The following is a 26,364-nucleotide window of genomic DNA, read 5'->3' on the forward strand; positions in this document are numbered from 1 at the left end:
TCCATCCCACTCTTGAGAAACACTCTTATTTAGGTATCCATGGTGATAACAGAGCTGGAGAAACTGCCTTTCTTTTGTGTGGCATAAAACTAGTTAAAATACAACCAGGAAGAGAGAGGCCCAAAGGCAAGGAAATGCATCACCCTCGGAGTGCTGTCTGTGGTTATGCTACGACACACCCTCACATACACACACACACACACACAGACACGCATAGACTCACACATTCTCGTAACTGACATCCTGAGCAGTTTGCAATTCACTCTCTGACAGCACATGGGGCCTGGCAACTGCTCCAGGATCCTACTTATCTGCTAAGGTAAAAGACTGATTTCTGTTAATATTTAACTATATATCAATCTCTCCCCTGGAATGTTTCTGGTTTGTGCAATCTGCTTAACTAGCTGTCATTTGAATGAAATCGGTTGTGGTTTGCGAGTTCTATTGTATTGAGCTGGGAGTGCTGTTAAGTACATTTTGTGGTTTAGTTGTTGGCTGGTGTCTTTTGAGTGGAAGTGCGAATGTGTTGTTTTGGGGCCTCACCATCTTACATCAGGCATCTAGTGAGTTCCAAACAAAGGAACATTATTGTGATTCAAACATAAAACCATCCTTACAGCGTCTCAGCATGGGCTGGACCTACACACACTCACACACACACACACAAACACAAACATTCTCTTTCACGCACAGGCACATTCACACTCTCTCGTGGCTAGCTGTTTGGAAAAAGCCCATCCTTACATGGATGTATTCGTTCGGTCTCCTTGAATTTAATTTATATGAGGTGGACTTCATTTTATGGAGAGCATAAAGACTAAACACTCAGATTGTGTGATAAGTCAGACAGACAACTTGAGAGTGAGAAATACACACTTCCTCAGTGAAACTGTGCAGAGATGCTTCACACCTCCTCGTGTTTAAACAGATCCACAGGGGAGTCCTTAAAGGGATAGTTCACGCAAAAATGAAAATTCTGTCATTTGTTTTACTCACTCGCATGTCGTACCAAACCTGTGTAACTCTTTCTTCCTTGAAACGGGAAGATGATTTTTTGAAGAATTTTCTGGCCACTTTTTTTCAGTACAATGAATGTGATTGGAGACTGGGGTTGTCAAGCTACAAAATGACAAAAAGCACCATAAAAGTGTTTTAAAAGTTATCCAAGCACTGCATAATGTCATTAATTACTCAGCTGCGTGCCATTCAAAGCCTGTGCCACTTTTTTCTTCCTTAAAAGGCAAAGATGAATTTTTGAAGAATGTCCTGGCCACTCTTTTCAGTACATTGAAAGTGAATGGGCACTGTGGTTGTCAAGCTACAAAATGTCAAAAAATTTATCTTAAAATTGTCCAAGCACTACATTTTTTAAGCAATACGAGGGTTTGGTGTGAGGGGAAAGACCAAAATTTAAGTTATTCACTGAAAATCTTGGCATATGCCCTAGATGAGAGAAGTAGTGATTCTTTTTAGTCAGTGAATCATTTGTTCCAGTTCACATTTGGCCTGAATGATTCATTCATTCATTCGTTGGAAGATTTTCTACACAAGTTCATCCCACTGACTCAATGGTCATGCTAACTGGCTCATAAATGAATGACAGCTTAAATTTCAGTCTTGTCATCATAAAAGAGAGTATGGTTATTTTTTTGTCAATTAAATGTCTCCTTTAGCATTCCACGTAAGAAAACAAGGCAACACATGGGTAACTGATGACAGAATTTTCATTTTTAAGTGAACTGTCCCTTTAAATTCACTCAGGTTTCTCAAACAAATGCTTTCCCTCAAAGCCTGTCTAGGTGTAATGAGCAGTTTTGAATATCTAGTTTTAAAGAGCAGCTAAAATTATAACTGTTCAAATAAAAACATACCGATATTATTATCCAGTGATATCACGCTTGCTGCGTGCTAATATGTATCCATGCACTTAAACTCCTATGCTGCTTTTCCGTAAATGGTAAAATACAAGCTCTTTGTCAGTATAAAAACCACTCACATCTGATTGACCATTACCATGTCTTTTAACGGCAATCCACAGCCGAGCAGCCCAGCATGACAGCACAGAAGGCACTTATTACCAGCACAGAAATTTGCACTGAACGAGTAACCACCATTTGCTTTTCTGTGGATGCCGACTATTCAAAGAAGCAGTACAATTTCTCCTAATTGATTTTATGGGTCAATTACATATTTTCCTCATTGTGTGGTCAGCAGGGGAGTCTGGGCCGGCCGACTGACAGCAGCCCCACTCGTGTGCAAATGAGTTTGAGAGAGGCAGTAGAGAGATGCAGTGGGAGGAGGAGGAGGGGTGGATGGGAGAAGTCCTCTTTTGGATTAGTGGAAGCTTCTTGGCGATCTGCATGTGAATGAGTGTGAGCAGCTTTAGCCGTTACCCCTGCGCTCTTTCTCCATAGTGAGGGAGAGAGACACAGAGAGAGGGGGAGAAGTGCATGGGCAGTTACACAGAGCACAAAGCAGAAGTTTAGGGACAATTCTTGAGGTACATCACAGTTGCGGACTGCCTGGTGTGGGCCGCTGGGTCTTCAGTTGGGAGAGTGGTGTGGACAGAGCTTTGTGAATGAGAGAAGGTAAGAGTATTTTTTTATCACATGGGCTTTACATGTGTCTCAGCTTCACTGCCCTTTTGATAACAATGGAACCAAGAGCAATGGAGCACTTCAACTATGCCAAAAGGGGGAGGGGAGAGTCTCATGGCTGCTCGAGAAGACATCTTTTTTTTTTTTAAATGATGTCTTTAAAGTTATCTTGTTTTGCTCTATTTTTGTAATTTGAGATATATTCAAGCAGGAAGGAACTGAGGGTTGACACACTCTGATGTTTGAAGCTTGGTTATGGTTATTGGTTACCCCATTTCAAGATGCAACAGGCATGTTTGCCATTTGCAGCAAGTATAATGAAATGCCTACTCTCTCATATGAAACCGTTTGAGTCATTTCCTTTTGTGTGCAACATTTTAGAAGTAAACTTTTGAAGTTTTAGTCATTTGTGATATAAATAAACAGGAAGTTGATGTAGAGAGCCCAGGAGTCCAAAATGGTTCCATGATGAGGTTCAGATGTAAGGTATTTTTGTGGTATTGTTGACTAGCATGGATAAAATGTCTTTTACGTGGTACTGGGATTGATTAATTTTAAATATTTCCTTCACTCAGTCTTAGCTAAATTAAGCAAAACTGTGCAAAATTTGTACAGAGCCACATAAAAGACAACACAGGCCTTGGAAACTTTTATAGCCATTATCAATGCTTCATATTGACATGTGCTATTTGATCGTTTTCTTTTCCTCTCCTTTTCATTCTCTGCCAAATACAGTGTATTTCTCAGAGATACTGCTGTGGTTTAAAACCATTTAAAATTATATTATGATGATAATTCCCATATGGGAAGAGGTTATGAGGCAAAAGTGGCATACAACTTCTATTATTTTGAGCTGTAGATCAGATGTTAGCATTTAGCATTTAGCACAACAGAACTGAACATCATTAAAGTGTGAAATGGATGCTCTGCATTCTTTCTTTTATGGCTCTGTGGGTCTTTGTGGTACTCAAGGGAAAACGTATGTGACACATTAGGGGTGTGTGTGTGTGTGTGTGTGTGTGTGTGTGTGTGCGCATGTGTTTGTGTTTGCCAGTTTCCTGCCATAGGTCTGTTCATGGCCAAACTGGGCATTGGTGTGTTTAGACCACACATTTAGTTGTAGATCATCTTGACATTTACAATTTATTTTCTTCCTTTATATATAGGCATATAAACCATATTTCAAAAGCTTTTAATGCAGTTCGTAAAAGTCTGAAATTTAATTTGAAATATCTAGATGTACTTGCCCAGGTCTCAGCCAATCAAATGATGAGAAATAAAATGAACAAATTTATGGTTTGGTGTCAGTGATGGAGTACTCAAGCTTTAATGATGGGGTTGTAGGGGGACAAATACAAGCATTTTTTGGGGGGAACACTGTTTTATACCATATCTGAGATGCTTTTTTGTACCAAGTAAGAATGATTTGTGATTTCTTGCTGCGTGCTGCTGTGTTTCTTGGTCATGTCAAGTGAAGATGGGCCACATCTGTGAACAGTTTTATTAAAGAGCAAGAACAGGCACTGAGCAAACCCGGGAACAGATCTGCTTTTATTTGGACACAATATGCAAGGCTTTTATTAAAAAGTTCCAACTTCTTTCGTACTTTCTAACCCTTTTTCCTCTCTGTTTGCTTTTCTCAAGCCTTTGGAAGACAGTGTGTCTACCCTCGCTATCTCTAAGCATGGCTCTATTTGTCAGCTTCTATTAGTGTGCAGGCAGTTTTCAGACCACATCAAATAAGTAAATCTGTCAGTCCAAAGTCTGGTTTTCTCTTCTCCTTTTTACTTCAAACTTTACGCACTCAACAGTGACAACACATACTTTCAAAATTAAGCAAAGTTCAAAGCCAGAAATTCACTTGCTTTGCCTCTAGTCGTGCGTAGGTCCTCAGGTGCTGGATGAATTGCTTGGATAAGAAGCCCAGGATTAGTTCCATTTTGGTGGTTGGAAGACGTACAGTGTATTTATAGCTGATTAAGTCATCTGGACCAGCAGACGGGATCCTTAGTTCACGACAGTTCTCTGTCTGATCAATCGCAGCACGTGCTGTATGCTGATTTACTGCACATAGCTCTTGACTCACTGAAATGAACATTTATCACCTGCTGCATGTGATGTATGATTTTTCAGATCTTAAGCTGATATAATTGGACAGTGTGATTCAACAAGCCTCAGGTTTGTGACCAGGCCAAAGCCACAGCATGAGAAAGTCTTAAGTAGTCATGAGAAAGAGGTGAGGTGAGCACCTTTGCAGCCTCTGGCAACAACACATCAACACTTTCACAATGTTCGTCTTCTAAAAGATACTGATGCCAAGAAACTTCACATAGTATCAATTTTTGCCTGAGGTGGATGATCATATAATCATATTAGTTGTAAACTCATGGTGTAGCCTGTATTAGAGGGGTAGTTCACCAGAAAATTATCGGTGTTGTGTTTTGTTTCCATACAAGGAAAGTCAAAGGGCTTCATTGTTTTTTTTTGTTTTTGTTTTTTTGTTTGCTTTTGGACCCCATGGTTTTCATTTTATGGGCAAAAACAGCTTTGGAACAACATGAAAGTGGGTAAATTTTTAGTGAACTATCCCTTTAAGATAACCCTATTGTTATGGTGTATTGGCATGCTTGTGTTAATGGCATTTTGTTGACCTGTTAATGTGACACACTCATGTATATGAAGCAATCAGAGCATCTGTGATGTCATGTTGGGTGCAGTTCACAGTCACTGCCATTAGCAATGCATAATAAAGGATAGCAGACTTGGCATTTCCTGGGGATCATTTTACATTTCCATGTTTTCATACACAAATGAGCTGATTTTAACACACACATGCATGCTTTGTATATGGGTGTGAAAGCAGCTGTGGCCTTTGCGAGGTAATTCAACTCGTCTTCTCATATTTGAGACCGTCCCTTCTTATATTCTAGAGATTGTCATAAGATTACATGTAATACTCTTCATTCCCACAAGCTTTAGTAGATATTGTTGTGCTGCTTTCCAAGTTCAAGCTGTCCAAGTTTTGTTACCATTTCAATTTAAGGATGAATTAAAATGGAATTCAATTTAAATAGAACAATATTTTTTAAATTTTATATATATACTCTAAAAAGTGTGTTGACTCAACAACAACAAAAAATTAATGCAACACTTTGCATTTTTTTTTTTTTATGACAATTTTAAGTGAATTTACGTTCTACCAACAATCTAAATTGAGTTAGAGGAACCTAATAATTTGTAGCATAAACACAATTTTTTAAGTTGATTACCAGAGTTGTAGCCCTGGAACCAGTTAATCTTATCTATTTCAAATCAACAGCTATTATAGCACATGCTAACACAACATATTTAACATGTATATTTATTGAACAAGTAAGATAATATGCTGCGTTCCAGGCAGGTTTTGGAGCCCGTAAGTCACGACTTCAAACCACGACTCACAACTTTGTAGCGTTCCAGGCAAGTCATGCCAAACTGCCTGAGCGCAAGGAATTGTGGTAGCTAGATGTAAACAAACCAGCATGGTGGACCGTATGGGGCTTATGCTCATTTACAATTATTTCTATCGCCAAAGGTGCTTATTTGAGGGAAACGGAGGAGGAAGAATGGTGCATAAGGCAAGAGAAGCTGTTATACCTTTTATTTTACGTTATTTGTATATTTGGAAATGTATTTGGTATTAATTTATTCTTGCACTCAATGGACTGAAAACTAGCTGCCATTGTTGTTTCGCGGGCTATGTGACGTCAGAGCGCGGAACTGGGAGTACATTTATCTAGTACGAGTTCACGGATGGAAAGTCACGCGTTTGACTGCCGTTCCAGTGCACTTTCACGGGAAGAAGGTTGGAAAAACAAGGGGTACGGGTTGCCTGGAACGCTGCATTACTTGTCACTGGCATTAGCGTGGTCATTGCTTATAGAGTCGATAGTGTTTACCTTCATGTATCTACTCTTCAGCACAATGGTAACCACAAAAACTTCAACATTACAGAAACTTATTTAAATGTCAAACATAACAGCATTAAACACTAACAGGTCTTTCCCTTCACTAAAAAACACACAAAATAGCTCTTAATTTCAACATTTATTCTCCTTATCCATTCCTATGCAAAGCATGGGAACTAGAAATCCACTGCCTGATTTCCAAGGTTGTCAAGTCAACTTTATTACGTTACTGCAACTTAATTTTTTTTTTCTTTTTAAGTCAATTAACACAGAAATTAGAGTTTAAATTACAAATGATATTAAGTTGATGGAATGATCAACATTATTATGTCAATAGTACTCAAAAAAATAATGTTTGCAACTTAAAAGATTTAATTAAAACAATAAATTAGAATTTTTTAACTTGCAACCATGCATTTATTTATGTTGTGGTCCCCTAAATAAATACAAAAAAATGAAAATGTACAAATTTAAATGTCACATTCAATTCAAATGAGTACTTGTGAAGGTAATGGGATCTTGACTTTGTTTTAAACAATGTGACTGGAGTGTTTTCTCCAACAAGACAACTTCAGAGGTTATCAGGGGGGATTGTTACCAATCCTCTTATAAAATGGAGCTGTCTCAAGATGGCAATTGTACAAACTACAGTACAGGGATAAGACAAACATTAGTCCTGTAACACTATCCACCCCCCGCTGCTGCATCCTCCGGCCAAGCCAGCTGACAGGTGTCTGTGCCTCAGTAGTTAACCAGTGCCGTGTGAACTGCTGTCTCTGTGTTGGCCGCTCTCGCAAGTGAACGCAATTGAGCTGAACAAACTGATGCACAGGCAGAAAACCCATTTCTTTTCTGTTTTTTTGCTGATGACACTATGCTGCATAAAGTTCAATGCACATTGAGAGCACTTTCCATATTCATTTCCATTCTGTGAATGTTGTGTAAACCTTAAGATAAAATCGACCCCTTCATGACCCATATATTAAACGTTAACAAATGAATCTAACGCCTCATTTCAGGCCAGGATGGAAGCACAATTATGGACAATTCTCAATTCTTCATCCTCATTATTTCAAATCCCCGCCTGAATCGATATGTGCCTCACCTACATTTGCCTCCTGTCAGTCATAATGTACATTAATTTCCACCTGCATGCTCTGAGCATGCTCACAGCGCACAGCTCTCTGGCTCATAAACAAACCTGGCAAAAAAATGAACATCTCTTCCTCAAATTAATTGCAGCTGTGAATTGTGTCTTTTGCTCTGCATATAACGTCAGGAAGCGTGGGCCCTGGATAAACTTGTGCAAAATAGAATCTCAGTGTAAAAATGCTTGAAGGAAAATTACCTAACCTGGTCCAGGGCTTTTTTTGCTTCCCCAGTAGTTTAGATTTCTAATTTCTTGCCAGCATTTTCACACAAAAAATGAATAAATAAATAAATAACATTTCTGTTAATCAAAATAAAGCTGAAATTAAATAAAATATAAATATTAGATGAACAACTTAAACTTAAAATACTTAAATGAAAATTAGAAATGTTATTTTGGCAACTAACTGAAGTAAGTTTAAGTACTGTAATTACAAAAACTAAAACTGAAATAAAAAATGAATTAAAGCTAAATAGAAATATTTAAAAAAAAACATAATAATAAAAATGAATAATAATAATAATGAAAATGGCGGAAGCACACAACAAAATTACTAAAACTTAAAATAAAAACAAAATATAAGAATAAAAGCTCAGTAAAAAACAACAACTATAATAGTATATAAATAATACTACAATAACATTAAATGTAAAATGTTATCATTTAAATGACTCTTTTTTAGGTATTTACACATAAAAAATCTTTTTAAATTTGATTCAATGATTTCAAAACATTAAAATTTGATTTCATTTAATGCCTTGCACATTGCCAAAGTGCCGTAGTGTCCTATTATATTTAGGTTTCAGAAGGGTGCCTCCAATGCACATCAGACTGATAACCGACAGAGACATTACATCACTAAAGTGTCTCAGACACAAACTGTAAGGGCTCATTCGAGACCGAACTTTAATTAGACTTCTCTTAAAAAAACATATGAGTTTCCTGTGTGTTAACTTGTGAGTGTCTCTCTCTTTTGGCAGACACAGCACAAGAGCAGGGCCTGGATCTGGAGCCACCTGTCCGGATGGAGGAGGAGAAGGAGGTCATGGAGGAAAGGGAGGTGGAGGAGAGAGTGGTGGAGATAGAACATCCTCTGCCATGCCTCGGTGAATCTGACACACAAGGCATTATCAAGGGCAGAGATCTATTCGGATATGTCGGCATTGAGGCGGTATTGGACCAGATGAGACGCAAAACCATGAAGGCTGGCTTTGAATTTAATATCATGGTGGTTGGTAAGTGGAACATTGGTCTGATTTAAATTGAACTTTTGAACAGTATTTTTTTAAGCAGGATATTTCCAGTTTATATTTGAACAGAAGAATATCAGGCCCTTGAAAAAATAGAAATAAAAAAAACACTTCAGAGCTGATTTCTTAACCACACATTGAAACTTTCAGTTTCAAATGGCATGCATAAAGGCTTGGCCTAAATAACTTCACACCTCTTGTTTTTTCTATGATCAAAGTGTAAACTTCAACTTGGGTAGTTTCTAACTAATGGGCTTTGTTGAGATGGGGGTATTTTAGCCAAGACTAAGATGAAAATAGAACAGACTTGAGGTGTCAAATAAGGTAAAAAGCTCTGTGTAAAATCACAGAGCACCAAGAGCTGAGTATGGTTCAAAGTGGCGGGGGCAGGAAGACCGTTCAGTCTATATATTTCAGTCTAGAACAGGAAACACAAACAGGTGAAGGGGAAATGGTGCCATTGACTGTTAGGCGAAGGTTTAAACTCAGCTCTTTTCAGAGACTATAGGTGCATCACAAATTTGCATACTTGTGCACTCTTCTAAGCCATTTTTTAGTATGAATAGTGTGAGTAATAATAATCATAATGCATTTTATTTAGAGGCACCTTTCAAAACACTCAAGGACACCAACAACTTAATGACAGTCATAAAATACAAGACAGCAATTAAATCAAAGCAACATCTGTTCAACTTTAAGATAATCCATTCATTAAAATTAATCAGGAAAAGCTCATTTAAAAAGATGAGTTTTAAAATGTGATTTAAAAGTAGTAAGACAATCATTTTCACGTATGAATTGCGGAAGAGAGTTCCTGAGACGAGGAGCAGCATGTTCTGGACCCCATAGTGGTTAAACGAACAGGAGGTATAACAAGGGAAACAGTTGAGGAAGATCTAAGAGTGCGGGTGAGTATAAATGTGAAGCAAGTCAGAGATATGAGGGTGCGAGATTGTGCAGAGCTTTGGAAGTGAAAAGCGGAATCTTGTACTCTGTGATATTTAAAGGGTTAGTTCACCCAAAAATGAAACTTCTGTCATTAATTACTCACCCTCATGTCGTTCCACACCTGTAAGACTTTCGTTCATCTTTGGAAGACAAATGAAGATCTTTTTGATGACAGAATACTGTCTGATTTCCTTCCATTGACTGCCTTTGTAACTACCACTTTGACGCTTCAAAAACTTCATAAAGCGATCGGAAAACTAATCCGTATGAATCGAGTGGTTTAATCCAAATTTTCTGAAGAGAATCGATCGCTTGTTATGACGAAAAGATTTAATTTAGGCTTTTACTCGCATGTAAACATTGATCAGAGAACATAAGCAGAAGCTCAGCCTAACTTGAATAACGCACAAGAACAAACCTCTTCCGGAAACTCAAACATGCGGCTTAACACACGAGAATGAACCTCATTCGTAGAGCACGCAGAACAAAAGTCTTGTGGAACGACATGAGGGTGAGTAATTACTGACAGAATTTTCATTTTGGGAGAACTAACCCTATAACAGGAAGCCAGTGTAACTGATAAAGAACAGGATAGATGTGCTCAATAGAACAGGTTCTAGTAATTTTGGGGGCAGCTGAGTTTATGGAGAAGTTTGAAGAGGTGACCCAAAATAGGAAAGAGTTGCAGTAAATAATGCATGAAGTAACAAGAGCATGTATAAGAATGGCTGTGGTATTGGGTGTGAGGAATGGACGATGGCGACTGATGTTCCTTAAGTGGAAATATACGGATAGAGTGACATTATTAACATGTGTTTCAAAAGACAAGCTAGCTACTGCCAAGGATGAATTAAAGTAGTGTGTTCTTCACACTGAAAATTCCAAGAAAAAGTGTACTTTAAATATCTGGATGGTGCACTTATTATATCATATATCATATTATATCATAGACAAAATAACCTTTAAACCATCATTTTAACCAAAGATCATTTTATTTATAAGTGACAAAATAACAGTGCACAGTATGTATACACTTCTGATCAAATGTTTGAGGTCTTTTTTTTTTCTTCGGTATTTTGCAGGGATACATTAAACTAATCAAAAGAGACAATAAAGACTTACATTGTACAAAGATTACTATTTCAAATAAAAGCTGTTCTTTTGATCTTCTGAGCAGCAAATCAGCATGTTAGGATGATTTCTGAAGGATCATGTGACACTGAAGACTAGAGTGGTGTGCATTTTTTTTTTTTTTTTTTTTTTTTTTTTTTTTTTTCAAAAAAAAAAAAAACAATAAAACTTGCTGACCTCAATCTTTTGCATGGTAGTGTATATATTTGTCTCAAAAATATTTTTTTTTTCTTATTTTCTTTTGATTTTTTTTTTTTTTTTTTTTTTTTTTTGATGATGACAAATCAGTTTAAACTAATTCACAGAAATGAATCAAACTTACCACAAATTTTACTACAAATCTTTAAATCAGAGATGCTATTATCTTTATTGTGAATATTTGATATTTCACCCAACCTTAATTACAAAGAAAAAAAACCAAAATAATATTCTTTGAATGAAATTCTTGAAAATACAGTGGTTTTGTCCAGTAAGGGCACTCTGAACCGTTCAAGTCTTTTTAAAAGTCACAGATTTTATGCCAGGTTACCTACTAGGGCTGTACTCTGCCGGCCCAGCAGGGTTTGCTGGTATTAACTGTCTTGGGCAGTTACTGGACATCTGCCTGATTCAAACTGGCCACTTTTATTCAAGCCTAACCAATCAGAGTGCTAGAACCTCCCAAATGCCCCCCTGTGCTTCTAGAGAGAGTGTGGGTAAGCATACAGGAAGGAGGAGGACCAGGAGGGGGTGCTGGCTGAGTGTGGGCCTTACCTAATTAAATGGCAAGGGCTATTGTTGTGTTGTCTGTGGGCTGGGAGGCAGGGCCAGGCTGGAGCCAAATGTGGCTCAGAGAGTGTTCCCCAACTGGGCCAGCCAAGGGGATTTATGATGGCCGCAGCATCACAAATTCAAGGCCATCCAGCTCTCCAGTGAGAGCCATTCTTCTTTTCCACCTTTTTTCTCTCCCTCTTTTTTTTTTTTTTTAAACAGCGCTGCCAGGTTTTCCACACTCCCTTGCTTGTGCTTTCATCCCCCTTGGCGGCTCTTCCATAGTGTTAATAGAAAGGACATTTTGCCAAATCCTTCAAAGGCTGTGAGTCGCACGTAGAAACACAGTATCAGCTGCTGTTCCACAACGATGTCAGCAAAACAAATTAAAGCTGAAGTGTGTCATTTTTGCACCACTGGTGTTGCCACTAGCGTTCCAAAATGTTTTTCCAAAACCGTCCTGAAACCCTGTTTTCCATCTGTCATTTTTCGGACACTCAGAGCCTTATCCCAGGATAATTGGCCTTTCTATTTTTCTGTAAGTAATGAAAAATCCTACAACAGTTTTGCTGAATTTACAGCAGCTTTGTATTGTTACAATGTCAGTTGTATATGTAAATTGACAATGTGTACTCTTTTTCCATGTCACCTGCACCCAGATCTCCCGTGGTCTTTATCAGCAAAAGTCATCCATCTGCCTTTTGACATCTTTAGGGCTTTGGATAAAACTACAGATCACTACTTAGGAATTTTTGTATCCCCACTTACAGACAGTTGGATTGAGCCCAGTGCATTATGGGTGTTGAAGTTCCTGTAACTTTTTGGAGAAAAAGAACATCACTGCATAGACAGCCAAGTTTTCTTAAAAAAAAAAGTATCTTGTGATTGCTGAACTACTCCTTTTATATTATTATTTTTTTTTTGTATTTATAGCATTCTTGCAAAATGACAGTAGTAGAAAATACATTTTTAACTTTTCAATAAAATGGCTGATTGTTTACATTTGTTTTATCTGAGCTATTTACGTATCCTAAATACACACTATCAAATGATATTTTCACACTTTTGTATAATTTGCAAAAATTACAGCTCTTATGGGAATGATGTACAATAAGATTACTTAAAAAAAAACTTTTTTTTTTTTTTTACTGACAAATCATTCACACAAGTATTGCATTGGCTTATGTTTATTTCACATTTTGTTGAATAATCAGTTAAACGTAATAATTTTATGATGGATTTTCTTATTTTAAGACTGAAAGTGAGGAACAAATAAAACAATAAATCTATACAAAATGTACGTTTTAATGTTTAACAAAAAAGAAAAGGTTGAAATCGGTTAATTTTGATAAAAATAAACACCTGATAAAAGTAGCCAAATTTGAAGAAACACCCATTGAAACACTCAAAAAATACATTTCAGCTTTAAATATGATTCTGTCTATTCTCTCCAAGTGTGTGGGAATGATATTAGGAGGAGATATGACAATAGCAATCTTCACCTGTTCACATTTTGGCCACTTGGATGCTTTTCAGCTTGAAACCTGTTTGGTAGGGAGCAGATCAAAGGCATGTTAAAGCATATCAGATATGTGATGAAATCTACAGAGTAAAAACAGCTCTGGTTCAGTGCTTACTCCCCCAAAAGCTGGCTTTTGGTCTGCGTGAGTTTCCTGCTTGCCTCAGTGAACTGTGATGGTTATAGCATAGTTGTAGGTATGGTAGTGCTCTCCATGCCTACTACTCTGGACATACATCAAAGGTGAACCTCTCCCTCCCTTTCCCGACAAAGACAGGTGTGGAAATAGTGGTAGTAAAAGAGGGAAGAAGAAAGAGCTGTTTGACTCACTCTTGACACAATATATAGCTATTGACAAATCATTGACCTTTTATTTAGTGCAAAAGACTTATTTTTGAACACGAAATGTTTGTATTTGAATCAGTGTAATTTTTCGTATAGTTTTCGGTTTGTGTGTTTTGCTGTTGCCTTGGCAATGCATTGTAAATTACAAGGGCAGGGGTTCTAACAAGGGTGTGTTTGGGAACATTAGCATGTATTAGCTAACATGACATGACAGTAAATGCAAACTTGACAAAATACAGGAAGATGAGGAATTGTGCAAAAGCAAGATATACACAACAGGATGAAATTGCAGGAACGGAGGAAACTCTACAGGATGAGTTTGGTGCACTACGCTCATCTGTCCACATTTTCCTGCCCTGGGGTGCTCTTATCCGAGAGTCGCATACACATATGGTAGCACTTGGAGTCTGTTGGTCTGTGTAGTTTGTCCTCTGTTGTAAAGGTCAGGACCTTTTTGTAGCCTCGGGGCTTAAACTACTGCGAGTCTCCCAGTTTCCCATAAGTCAAGTAGCAGTCTGCTCCCAAATACGAATTTAGCATATTCTGACATTTTCAATGCAGTCAATACATTCAGCTTTGTTGTCGCCCTCAGGTCGAGGGGGGTTTGTAGATATTGTATTCAAAGGAAAGCTTTGTAAACTGCTTTTCAAAGTGTCTCAGGGGAGATGTGTTTCACCATTTAAAATGAAACTTGCTACCTGCATTTGTTGAAATTTCATGTGGTTGTGGTAAATGTGTTGTAACATAACAGCTTGTCAGTGTTTCTGGGTGAATGTGTCAATGCATGACTCAGACAAGCACCTGACTGGGTCTAGCCTTTATTCTTTTCACATTATCCCAGCACAGGGTCTTTATGGGATCATCAGTGCTTGTACCGATTCCATTTTTTTGGAAATACTTGAACTGAATGACGTTCGGTTGGGTTAATGGTTACGGTCCATTAATTCGCAGATGTAACATCGTACTAAAGGTACCTTTAAAGGTGCGTTCACATTTACTGTTGCTTGGCGAATTTTCTAGTCATATCCGGTCATTTCAATTGAAATCCACAAGTACAGGAATTTTGTGTGAGGACGAAAAAATTACCCACACAGATTTTACACGTTCAAGTTGGTCATGTGAATTTGCCGAGCTGACCAATAGAAATTAGACAATGAAACTGAAACGCCTGGTTTTAGACCACAACAATTTATTAGTATGGTGTAGGGCCTCCTTTTGTGGCCATTGCAGCATCAAATTGTCTTGGGAATGAGAAATACAAGTCCTTCACTGTGGCCAGATGGATTTTGAGCCATTCCTCTTCCAGAACAGTGGCCAGTTCACTATGTGATGCTGGTGGAGGAAAACGTTTTCTGACTTGCTTCTCCAAAATACCCCAAAGTGACTGTGTTGGATACATGGCACCCCCTTCAGAGTACAATGTTTAAAACATTAGGTGCACATGGTTCTCCAGAATGGTTCGGTAGTCCTTGGCAGTGACGCACCCATCAAGCACAGTAGTGAATGCCGTGATACTGCAGCCCAAACATCACTGATCCTCCCCGTGTTTCACTCTGGGCACGCAACAGTCCAGGTGTTGAGCCTCGTTGGGGCTTCTCCACACCGTAACTCCCACGGATGTGGGAAAGACAGTAAAGGTGGACTCATGAGAGAACAATACATGTTTCACATTGTCCACAGCCCAAGATTTGCACTGTTGGCACCAGTGAAACCGACATTTGGCATTGGCACGATTGACCAAAGGTTTGGCTATAGCAGCCTGACCACAACATTACTCTGGACACCATAGCCCTTGATACACCACAAAGACATGCTGTCCTGGTTACAGATGAGCCAGCAAGACACACACCAACAATTTGTCCTCTTTTGAACTCTGATATGTCTCCCATTATGTTGTGTGGATTGCAGTATTTTATGTACAGCAGTGCTATTGCTCTTACTGATGGAATGTGTAATCAGTGCAGAAACACTATATTGGCCAGTGTTTGCTTCTTTGTCCAACCACTGGATTGCATTTATACAGACTTTAGAAAGATTGAAAAGTAATTTTAAAAATTCAGTATAAACATGCCTTTTGCAACAATTGTTTTGTGTTTTTTATATTACAAAAATCTCACCATCTAGCAATGGAATTGCATTTCTTTTTATCTTCCAATTATTTCTTAATATTTCATCCAAAATACAAAAAGAATTGTTAACGCTACCATTAAAGAACACTAAATAATTTAGGGGAATTAAAACATGATTCCCATTATTATTGAGCAGGTACAGTATGTGTGAATACAGATAGCCCTGCTTTGCTCAGCCACTCTCTAAACTGTTAAATCAAAGTGGCCCAGGAGGACACACAACGTGGGTTGTCAGTTCCTCATAAATTTGATGTCAACTACCTCCCATGGTAAGAGGCCATGGCGTAAATCCATCAAAGCCTCTGTTGAGGTGGGCAATGATGGAGAGGCCAGATCTTCCTGGCTCTGTCGTCTATCTCTGTCAAATCGTTTCATCCATTGACAGCTTCCCGAGGCGGCCAGGCCTCTCAACAGGTGCAAACGGAACGGCGAGAGCATTTAGCACATTCCCCAACCCTGCCCTGCAAACGGGGAGCTGACTGGTAGGCCTGAGGGGCCCTCTAAACGAGACAGAACACACACTTTGCCCATCATCAGCACTCAATACTAAGCAGCTCACATTAACACAGCACATGTCCTTTGAGGCAAAGAAGGTGGCCCCATAGATTTACCCTTATTTGTGTGAATTGAGATGGCCTTGATAAGGCTCACTCCCTCTCGTAATAGCTTCCTCCCTCTGATCTGATCTCCGTGAGGACTAGTGTGAAAGAGTCATTAAATGGAAAAGCTTCCCAAAGCTCCCAACGGCGTGGTATTGTCAGTGTGTTTGGACACCCACCAGATAAGACACTAAAGCACTTTGCCTTGGCTTGACCTGGTCTTATTACATCACTGATGATTTGCAGCATCAAGGGCTTATGTACACCCTGGAGGCCTGCGCTGCCTGGTCATGTGATACTTTATGACCTCAATTTTATGTGTGCCATCTTATCTGTGTGCAGTAGTAAAGTTTTATCCCCCCTGCTAATGCTAAGCAAAGGTCGTACTTCAAATAAATGTGCTCAGGGTCTGCTACATATGCAGTTAATTGTACTTTACTGGAGTTTACAAACAAAAGTGATTAAATCTATTCTTGTTCTCATTGACAGGTCAGAGCGGTCTGGGGAAGTCGACGCTCGTAAATACACTCTTCAAGTCCAAGGTCAGCAGGAAGTCCTGCACTCCTAATTATGAGGAGAAGATCTCGAAAACTGTCCAACTGCAATCAGTCAGCCACAGTGAGTACTGAACACTCAAAACGCACTTCTTTCTTTACAGATACCCTGTCACACACCCGTCACACCCAAGGGGTCAAGGATTAGCTGGTTCCCATAGCCCTGTCAGCCCCTGCTGGTAATGTCGTAATTACATCATTTGGACCCAATAAACATCTTTGAACAGTGATGGTCTTTCAAAATTGTGCTTTTGTCCTAAAAGGCTGTAGCAGGACATTTTGTCAATAGGTGTTTTATTTTATGGTGCATTTAAGTCCTCCTGTTCGTATTTACAAGTTGGGAAGTCATAACTATGACAACAGTTGCGTTCAATATTGTGAATTTTCACAAAAAAAAATTCACTTCACAATGTCACAACAAAAAGAGTAGCATGTTTCGTTTTTTTTTACGTTCCTTCATGATAGGTTCCATCACATCTGTGACACTGACCAATAGGAGCACAGAAACTCTTCTGTACACAGCTTTCAAATGTGGTGAAACAAGAGATGATGATGCTTTTAATGCTGCTAGTTGGAATTATGCAATGGAGGAAAGGTTTGTGGAGCTTTGACAACAATATTCTTGCCTTTATGATGTTTCCTCGAGTGACTACCATGACAGAGTGAAAAAAGATAAATTGCTGGCGAACGATAGCGGAGGTACTGGACTTAGCATTAAGCTAACATGCCAGTTCGGTAGTTTGTTTACGCTCTTGTTTACGGACGTCAGTCACTAGTTTCGCCTTCTCTACGACTGCGCACACGTCGTTGAAGATGGCAAGCGATGATTGGTTGGGAAGCAATGTGTAGTCTGACATGTTTCTTGTCCACTACATGACAAGAATTTAGGAGTCAAAATCACATATTCTGACAAAGTGACTATCATAACAGACATAAATATTGTGTAGTCTAAACCCGGCATTACACTGTGTGTTGGTCAGAGTGATTTCTGAAAGGATGGAAGAAGAGTGACATTTAGACAGGACGAGCTGGAGGCAGAGCTCAGTGTTTTGTAGGGTTTGACTTGGAGAAGGGCCAGAGTGATCGGAGCCTGTGCTCTGAAAGGAAAGAGAATTTAAAAAGCCTGCGAGGGAGACAGATTTGGAGAGATCAATCACATTTCAAATGTTGAGATCGGGCCACAGCTGTCATTATGAGCTCTCTTTCACAGAGAATGATAGAGGAAGAGCACACACAAGGCCGTATTTTATCGCACGGGTCAGGAGATGACTCCTGCTCTAATGGAAGCCACCACTTATACATGGCGTCTGACTTCAGTGAAGCAAGCTCAGCTGAGTGAATGAATTGGTTGATTGAGCAATGTACTGTCTCTGTCTCGCATACTACCTCCAGAGTTACAATCAATAGAGGCTTGGGTTCTTTTCTCTAAACAAGCAGGTGTGTTTTTGTGTAGATGTGTAGAGTTAAGTTTCATTTAGGCTTGTTTTGGCAATAAAGCAAAGCTTGTTTGGAATGTTTCTGTGGGATTTTTAAGGAAAACTATGGTTTGTTGTAACTGGCTTTCTTGACTTGGAGATGACATGCTTGAAGACACTATGCTTGATTCCTTCCTGAAAGCAAAACGTCTCAAAATTGTCAATAAATTGTCAATAATACATTTTGGGCACTATCTGATATTAATAAGCAGATAAATGTTTTCATCTCATGGCCAATAACCGATAAATGTTAAAATTCAATACTATGGTCAACATAAAAACACTTACATTTAAATTAATTGCTTTACATTTTAAATTTGAATAAAGTGATTTTAGGCATCACAACATTATAAATTACAGTATGAAAATGGATTTTCATTTTAAGATTATAAGTTATTTATCAAAATGCCATAACTGGATCTTCTGGTGAAAATGATAGACTTCTCTCTGGTGAAATATACAGGGTTTCTCCAGTCATTTAGTCCACTTAAACCCTCTGCCCCTGTAAGCTTACGTTCATCTGCCTCCATTTTTGAGGGCCACGTCTACATCTCAATCTAATCAACAACCAATGCATAGAACAATGTACAATCAAATAAACAATATTAGCGATAAGATAATTAAGAAAAACTCATGTTAGTAGCAATACAAGGGTCCTTTTTGTACTGAGCAGGGGGAGCTGAGCTGTAGATCACGCAGAGACGCACATACCTTCAAACATCCCGCATACGGCAATGAGAAAGCAATGAATCTCCATTTTTCTTCTGGCGCCGCCACCATGCTTCGTTGAAAAGAGGTGTGAAAGGCAGATGGCGTAGCCAACTTCACTAGTCCTTTAAATGAAAGTATTGTGTGTGTGTGTGTGTGTGTGTGTGTGTGTGTGTGTTTGCTTGCCCTCAGAAGTTAGTGTAGTCGCATCCAGCTATCCATCTTCATTTCTCATTGTAGACCGGCTGACAGGGGTCTAACAAACACAAAATTTGATAGTGGTCCTCTGTCTCTTGTATTCAGAAACAGCCCGGTAGGACAAGTAAAGGAAATGTGCTCTCTTTGGATGGATTGCAAAAGTCTGTTGTACTGCAAGAATGAGACTAACTAATGAAAGTATATGCTATTGCAGTTATCTAATTACCACATGCCATTTTCATCTGGGTCAAAAGTTTGTGGAGTTACCCATGTTATGTAGTTTAACTGAAAATCTGCCCTTTAATAGAATGACCCACAAGTTAGCTTCTGAGATATAGAGAGAACATAATCTAATGATTCTGTCACAGGATGTTGCAAGATGCCAGAGAAGCATGCCTCCTCTTGTAGTTTTATGTGTCAGTCAGTTGCTGTGCAAAGGCCTTTGCTGGGCTGGGTCATTAGCGTAGCCTGCTATGTTAATTGCCATGTTTTTTATGTGACAGCAGAAATGTATTAAGACTGCTGAACTTTACCCCCAGTCTGGATATGGGCACAGAAAAATCCAATTACAAAACCCTACAGAGAGTTAGTGCCAAAGATATGTAGTTAATTGTTGTTATTCAGCCATGTGCAGGTTTCGTAGCAGCTACGCTAAACCTGTCCTTCTTCCTTTAGTTTTCTGCCTACTGGTTTTGAAATTAGTCATCTGATTTTGCTATTAGGTAAAGTTTTCAACCTAGATCTGCTTGTTGATCTCTCTTCCGTTTCTGACTTCCCCTTGACAGGTTTTAGATATTTAAAATGTTTTTTCTGTATCACACTCTCGCAATAGCTTAGCTTCTTCACAGCTTTCACTTCAGTTAGCCAAAGGTCAAAATGCTGAAATATGTTTTTAGATCTGTAGCTGTTATTTCCTATAATTCTGTGCATCAGTTGCTGTCTCAACCTTTTATATTTCTTTGTGAAAGTCTTGGGAGCTTTTGAAAGTATTCTGTGTTAGATCAAGAACAAGTGTTTTTAGCGTAGCAGTGTCAGTGCAAGTGGAAGGAGGTTTCTATCCAGTTGCAGCAGCATCTGTTGTATCTCTGTCCTACCACAGGCAAACCTCATTTCTCACAGACCTCTCAAAACTTATGGCCCAATAGTTTATAAATGTTTGACTTGTAGAATGAGAGAGAGGGTGGATGAGAATAAAAGAATGGGAGATGCTGGGTGTGCTGTTTCTTAACAAAAGAAGATTGACGATAAGTCGGTTCAGCTTGTGACTTCCTGAGATATCCCCACGGTTCAGGAGCCACCCCTCACTGACTTCTCAGCGTAGCCCAACGTAAACAATACAGTGAATGAGAGTGTCCTGTTCCTCTGGGTTTTTTTTTTTTTTAATGTTAGCCTTCAGAAAGGCGAGTCTGCAGCGCTTGACACATGATGTAAATATTTACTTTCTTTTACTATTTCGATTGCATTAGCCCTCATGCAAGAATTTATTATTATCTGTACGATTACAGTTGAGGAAAATGCTTAACATTAAACTCTTTTACATTAAACTGTATAAAGATTTTTAAGTGTTTTTGAAAAAAGTCTCTTATACTCACCAAGGCTGCATATTTGATTTTAAAAAATACAGTAAAAACAGTAATATTTGCATATATTTTAAAATGTAGGTCTATTTTATTCATGTGATGGTAAAGCTGAACTTTCAGCATCATTACTCCAGTCTTCAGTGTCACATGATCCTTTAGAAATTATTCTAATATGCTGATCTGGTGCTCAAGAAACATTTCTTACTATCATCATTATCATCTTCAAAACATTGAGTTGAAACATAACTGATAACTTCATTAGGTCTCCTGAGCTATGAACGAACAACTTCAGAGCAATATTTCTTTTTTTAGACGAGAAAGTGTAGAACTTTCTGTCTAGATTCTAATTAATGGTGCTTTTTTGTCTCCTAGCAACATTTCATTACTGATCATTCCAGTATTCATCAGTGTAAATATGACCTTATAACTTCTGCAAATACTTTAAAAAGGCTGGAACAATAGACCTGTTCTGGTATTCTCTAGCAAAATGACAAAAATACTCCTTTTGTTACTGCTGAACTAATAAATTGCCTTTGCAGTCTCCAATTTGAGACATTTCGTCTAGCAGATGTCTTGCTGTCCCTTGCTTTCCCAGCAGTTTTGTCTTTCCAAAGTGCAGGCCTGTGGAAAACAAAGAGTACCAAAGTCTCAGGGTGCCTGACACCTCCACACACTACAAAGCTGCCCAGTAGCCCTCACAGCCCGTGAAAAATAAAAAGCTGGCCTGTGGACTGACCACCAGGGGAGCTGAGTGTTACACAATCCCTCCTTCTCTCAAAGACTACACAGTGCAGAAAATGAAGTGGTGGGCTGCTCAATGCCACCATTCAGCTCTGCTCCCTCCATGTGGCTGAATATGGGAGGAACTAAGCCCTGCTTTGTTGCTGAGTCACGCCAAGATGAGCATATGTGTTTCCATTAGCTGATCATGAGGGGTTTTCAATCATTGGCCCACCAATCCAAAAACTGGCACTCTCTTTTGCTAATGCCCCACTGCGTCTGAAAAATTGATCATCATCAGATAGAGTTATAGCACTTTGAAACTCATAAACTGGAGTGTTGACTGACAGTTTAATTTTTCCTCGTTATATTTTCCTTGATTGCCTCATCCAGAAGGATTAACATGATGAGTTAACAGCAAATGTCAATCAACCAATGCCAGGCAGGGATACAGTAGGGGTCTTTGCTTGCACACAGCTTATTAGACTCTTTTTGCAGGCTGACTTCCTGTTGTACAATGCATCCCTGCAGCATTATATCAGAGATGGAGGTTAAATGAAAAGCTCAGGGTCTTCAGTATGCGATTTTAACTGATTGGTCCTTAAGAAATTTATGTTGCTGGAAAAAGACTTGTCAACTCCTCTTCATTCACGTCTGCTTCGGATTCATCTTGAAAGGACGTTTTAGCCTTTTATTCTTTTCTTCTCTAACTCTTTTGTCTTGTTATTTTCTAGTCATTGAGGAGAAAGGGGTGAAGATGAAGCTTACGGTAATTGACACTCCTGGATTTGGAGACCAAATCAACAACGAGAACTGGTGAGAGCAACATTTAAAGCTTATCATATACAATTTATATACTATGTATACAAATACAGTAGAGTCCAAAAGTCTGAGACCACAATTTAAAAATATGGTATTCAAAATCTCATTTAAACTCGGAAATAAACAAAGTTTTAGAATTATAAATGATTTTAAATTTTAGACACTAAAACAAACATTCCTGATTCTGTTCTATTTCTAGGTCACTAATCAAAAGACATTTTTAAAGTATATTCGTGGCTGACATTTGTGACCTTTTTACAGAAGGTCAGATGTTTTTGCTTCCACTGAAGTACAAGATGCTCTTTGGATCATTATGAAATCATGCCAGAGAACATGATCATCAGGTTTTACACAAGCCAGATACAAAGACATCCTGCAATTCATGTTAATTCAACTTTAATAACATAATAAAATTTTCACTAGATGTCTCAGGCTTTCGAACACCACTATAGCTAAGAGAGTTCTAAAACAGTGCCAGATCAAATCTGTGCCAGATAAATTCTCTTAGTAATTTGAGAACATTTTTGGTTTTACTGTTGACACTAAAACTATGCCTTATTGTTTATCAGAATATTTATTTTAAGAGTTGTTACACTGACTGCTACATTCACTTTAAGTATAAGCATGTGTTGTTAATTGTGATGTTAACCCCTCCCTGTCTTTTGTTTCTCAGCTGGGAGCCCATTGTAAAGTATGTCAATGAACAGTATGAAAAATATCTGAAAGAGGAACTGAATGTCAACAGGAAGAGAAGAATCCCTGACACCCGCGTTCACTGCTGCGTCTACTTCCTGCCAGCCACTGGACACTGGTGTGTGCAGACTTGCACACATGATGTGGTTCACACCTAGCCAAACATGTTAAAATGCAGTTGTGCTTCTGTCACATTAATATGACAAGGCTTCATTTAAGATTCTCAGGGGTCTTACCATAGAGATTTTAGCCCACTAACCTTGTGAGATTTTGTGAAAAATACATCTTACAGAAAACAGCCTGACAACTGTGAGATAATTGCTGTTTATTGAATGCAGTGTACTGATAGACCTTATCATACGGACATAATTGGACATTTAATGCTTGTATCTTACGTGCACTACCTCTCAAAAGTTTGGGGTCGGTAAGATTTTTTAATGTTTTTGAAAGAAGTCTCCGCTCACCAAGGCTTTGATTCCTGTGAACATTCTTCATTATTATCAACATTGAAAACAGTTGTGCTGCTTAATATTTTTGTTGAAACCGTGATGCGTTTTTCTCATGATTCTTTTAAGAAAGTTTAAAAGAACAGCATTTATTAGAAACAAATTTTTAGTTAACATTATAAATGTCTTTACTGCCATTTTTTTATCAATTTAATGCATCCTTGCTGAATAAAAGTATTCTTTTCTTTAAAAAAACAAACTTACTGGTCCCAAACTTTTGATTGAAGGTGTGTGTAATATTATTTTACGTTACTTCATGTAATGATATTTAAATTATCTAGATTAATTTCCATTTATTCATTTTGCAGACACTTTTATCAAAAGTATGGTTTGTACCACATTTTCACCTGTATACAGTATACAGGATCAATCAAAATCAGTGGTAATAAAAAATGAAAGGGTTAGTTCACCCCAAAAATGAAATTTCTGTCATTAATTACTCACCCTTATGTCGTTCCAAACCTGTTAGACCTTCTTTCGTCTTCTGAACACAAATTAAGATATTTTTGATGAAATCCGAGAGCCTTCTGATCTCCCTATACACAGCAACGTCAACAGTGTAGGAGACTGATAGGAAAGAGAAGAAATTGTTGAATAAATTCATTATTTTTTAGTTTTGTTTTTGCGCACAGAAAGTATTCTCGTCACTTCATAACATTAAGGTTGAACTACTGTGGTCACTGGACTATTTTTACGATGTCTTTACTACCTTTCCGGGCCTTTAAATATGTTATGACGTTGCTGTGTATAGGGAGATCAGAAAGCTCTTGGATTTCATCAAAAATATCTTAATTTGTGTTCTGAAGATGAATGAAGGTTTTACGGGTTTGGAACGATATGAGGGTGAGTAATTAATGACAGAAATTTCATTTTTGGGTGAACTAACTCTTTAATGGGGTCAAATGTGTCAGCAGTGTAAAATGGGCTTTAATGATCTATCTTACCCTTCTACAGGTTACGCCCTATAGATGTGGAGTTTATGAGGAGACTGGGGAAGATAGTGAGCATCGTCCCTGTGATTGCCAAAGCAGACACTCTTACTCTGGAGGAGCGGCTAGAGTTCAAACAGAGGGTGAGCTGTCCGTCATCGACACCTGCGCACATTTTATCATATGCAGGCACAATCGGATCACCCTCTATATTTCCCGCCCACACGTAAATATTCAGTTCTTCGCATAATTGAGGTCATGAATATGGATGACCTGCTGCTGTAAATGCTGGAATTGTTAGAATTCACAGTTCAGCTGTGTGGATAAAAAAAGTGAGATAGATTGAAAAACCTGGGCAGAATGGATTGAGAGAGGAACCGTACGTTGCATTCGAATCTCCAAAGGTCCCTTGGCGTGCGGCCGCTCGCTCTGGGTTGGAAAAATGAATAGGCCAAGCTAAGGTTACAAGCAGTGTCTGCGACGTCTCTGTCGGGAGACGGTCTCTCCTCTGACTGATGTATAGCAGCTACTTCGGCCCGGGCCACTTGCCATCAGTTCTCCCCACGGAACGCTTTTGGACAGCTCCGACGGCACGGACCGCAGGGCCAGAACGGCCCCCGCACGCAGTGTGTCTCCTATCAATATACACCAAACAACACTCCTAATGATGTACTCTGTCATTTCAACCCATTATCCAGAGCTGTCTCTCACTGCTCAATAGCCCAAGCAGAGCGCCATGCGGGGGCGGACGTCACACTGTGCTCAAGATATCAATCGCAGATATCATATCCATGTTCAACAGCCGCACTTCAAAATCCTCCCCCACACGAACACATGGCAGCAAAGGCATTAAAGTCTAATGCTTTGCACCTCGGGCCCGAAATTCTGGCTGTGAGGGGAAAAAAAGAAAAGAATTTCCTGGTGAACTTTACTGTGGCCTCAGAGCACAAGAATGCATGAGGGTCGAGATTGAGTCTAGTAAAATACAGCGGGAAGAGCTCGAGGGAGAGGAGCTGCTGTCATATTTCACCCTCGGGGGCGATTGTGTGATTTTTGTGTATGTGTGTGTGTGGTAGGTTGTAAAAATCAGTGTAAATCCATCTAACTGGAAGCCTCTCTCTGCAGATAAGACAGGATCTCCAGGCCAACGGGATCAGAGTGTATCCACAGAAAGAATATGATGAGGATACTGAAGATCGGATACTCAACGATAAGATTAGGGTATGATACTCTGAGATTTCATTGCAACCAATTAAAACAACTTGATTTAAATGGTTAGATCAACCCAAAATTGTAAACTGTCATAAAGCTTCAAAACGAAATGATGATATAATTTTGGGGGGTAAACTATCTCTTTGATTGCTTTAAATAGTTTTATACTTCGGACTCGATGAAATTTTGAGGTGTGGTGAATGTTTCTTTCAGGAAAACATCCCCTTTGCTGTTGTGGGAACAGATAAGGAACACCAGGTGAACGGGAATAAAGTTTTGGGAAGAAAAACAAAGTGGGGGATCATTGAAGGTGAGAGTCTAAAGACATCATCATGTCTGCCATGAATTGCTGGCCACCAGTAATATGTTGTGTTTTGGATGCTGGTGTCTCCACCAGGCTTCTTAACTAGTTTTTCCAGAAATATTGTTTGTTGACCTACTTGGAAACCCATGCTGGTCTTTTCAGCAGGGTAACTGTAACAATTGTCAAATGTAATTGTACATTGACGGCTGACAGGCTTCGCCAGGCATGTTTGGCTGTGATTTAGGTTATTCAACACTGCCATCAAGTGGTATGTGTAGAAAGTACAGCGATGCAAAAT

The 26,364-nt window shown here is 38.8% G+C and overlaps 1 protein-coding gene across 4 annotated transcripts in view; it reads left to right on the forward strand.

Moving 5' to 3' along the window:
* The window catches only part of septin12 (septin 12), a 66,929-nt gene that overhangs the window by 37,127 nt on the left and 3,438 nt on the right, over nucleotides 1–26,364 (forward strand). For 2 of the 4 annotated variants that reach the window (XM_051886603.1, XM_051886604.1), the window contains 7 exons: nucleotides 8,675–8,929; nucleotides 16,855–16,983; nucleotides 22,335–22,416; nucleotides 23,096–23,233; nucleotides 24,576–24,693; nucleotides 25,676–25,771; nucleotides 25,976–26,072. In XM_051886603.1, the coding sequence (XP_051742563.1) occupies nucleotides 8,675–8,929; nucleotides 16,855–16,983; nucleotides 22,335–22,416; nucleotides 23,096–23,233; nucleotides 24,576–24,693; nucleotides 25,676–25,771; nucleotides 25,976–26,072 (915 nt within the window). Of the gene's footprint in view, nucleotides 1–156; nucleotides 320–2,216; nucleotides 2,589–8,674; nucleotides 8,930–16,854; nucleotides 16,984–22,334; nucleotides 22,417–23,095; nucleotides 23,234–24,575; nucleotides 24,694–25,675; nucleotides 25,772–25,975; nucleotides 26,073–26,364 lie in introns of those variants that run through there. The other 2 variants (XM_051886606.1, XM_051886605.1) reach the window with 2 other exon arrangements.

The sequence above is a fragment of the Ctenopharyngodon idella genome, chromosome 3 (assembly GCF_019924925.1).
Source record: "Ctenopharyngodon idella isolate HZGC_01 chromosome 3, HZGC01, whole genome shotgun sequence".
NCBI lineage: Eukaryota > Metazoa > Chordata > Actinopteri > Cypriniformes > Xenocyprididae > Ctenopharyngodon > Ctenopharyngodon idella.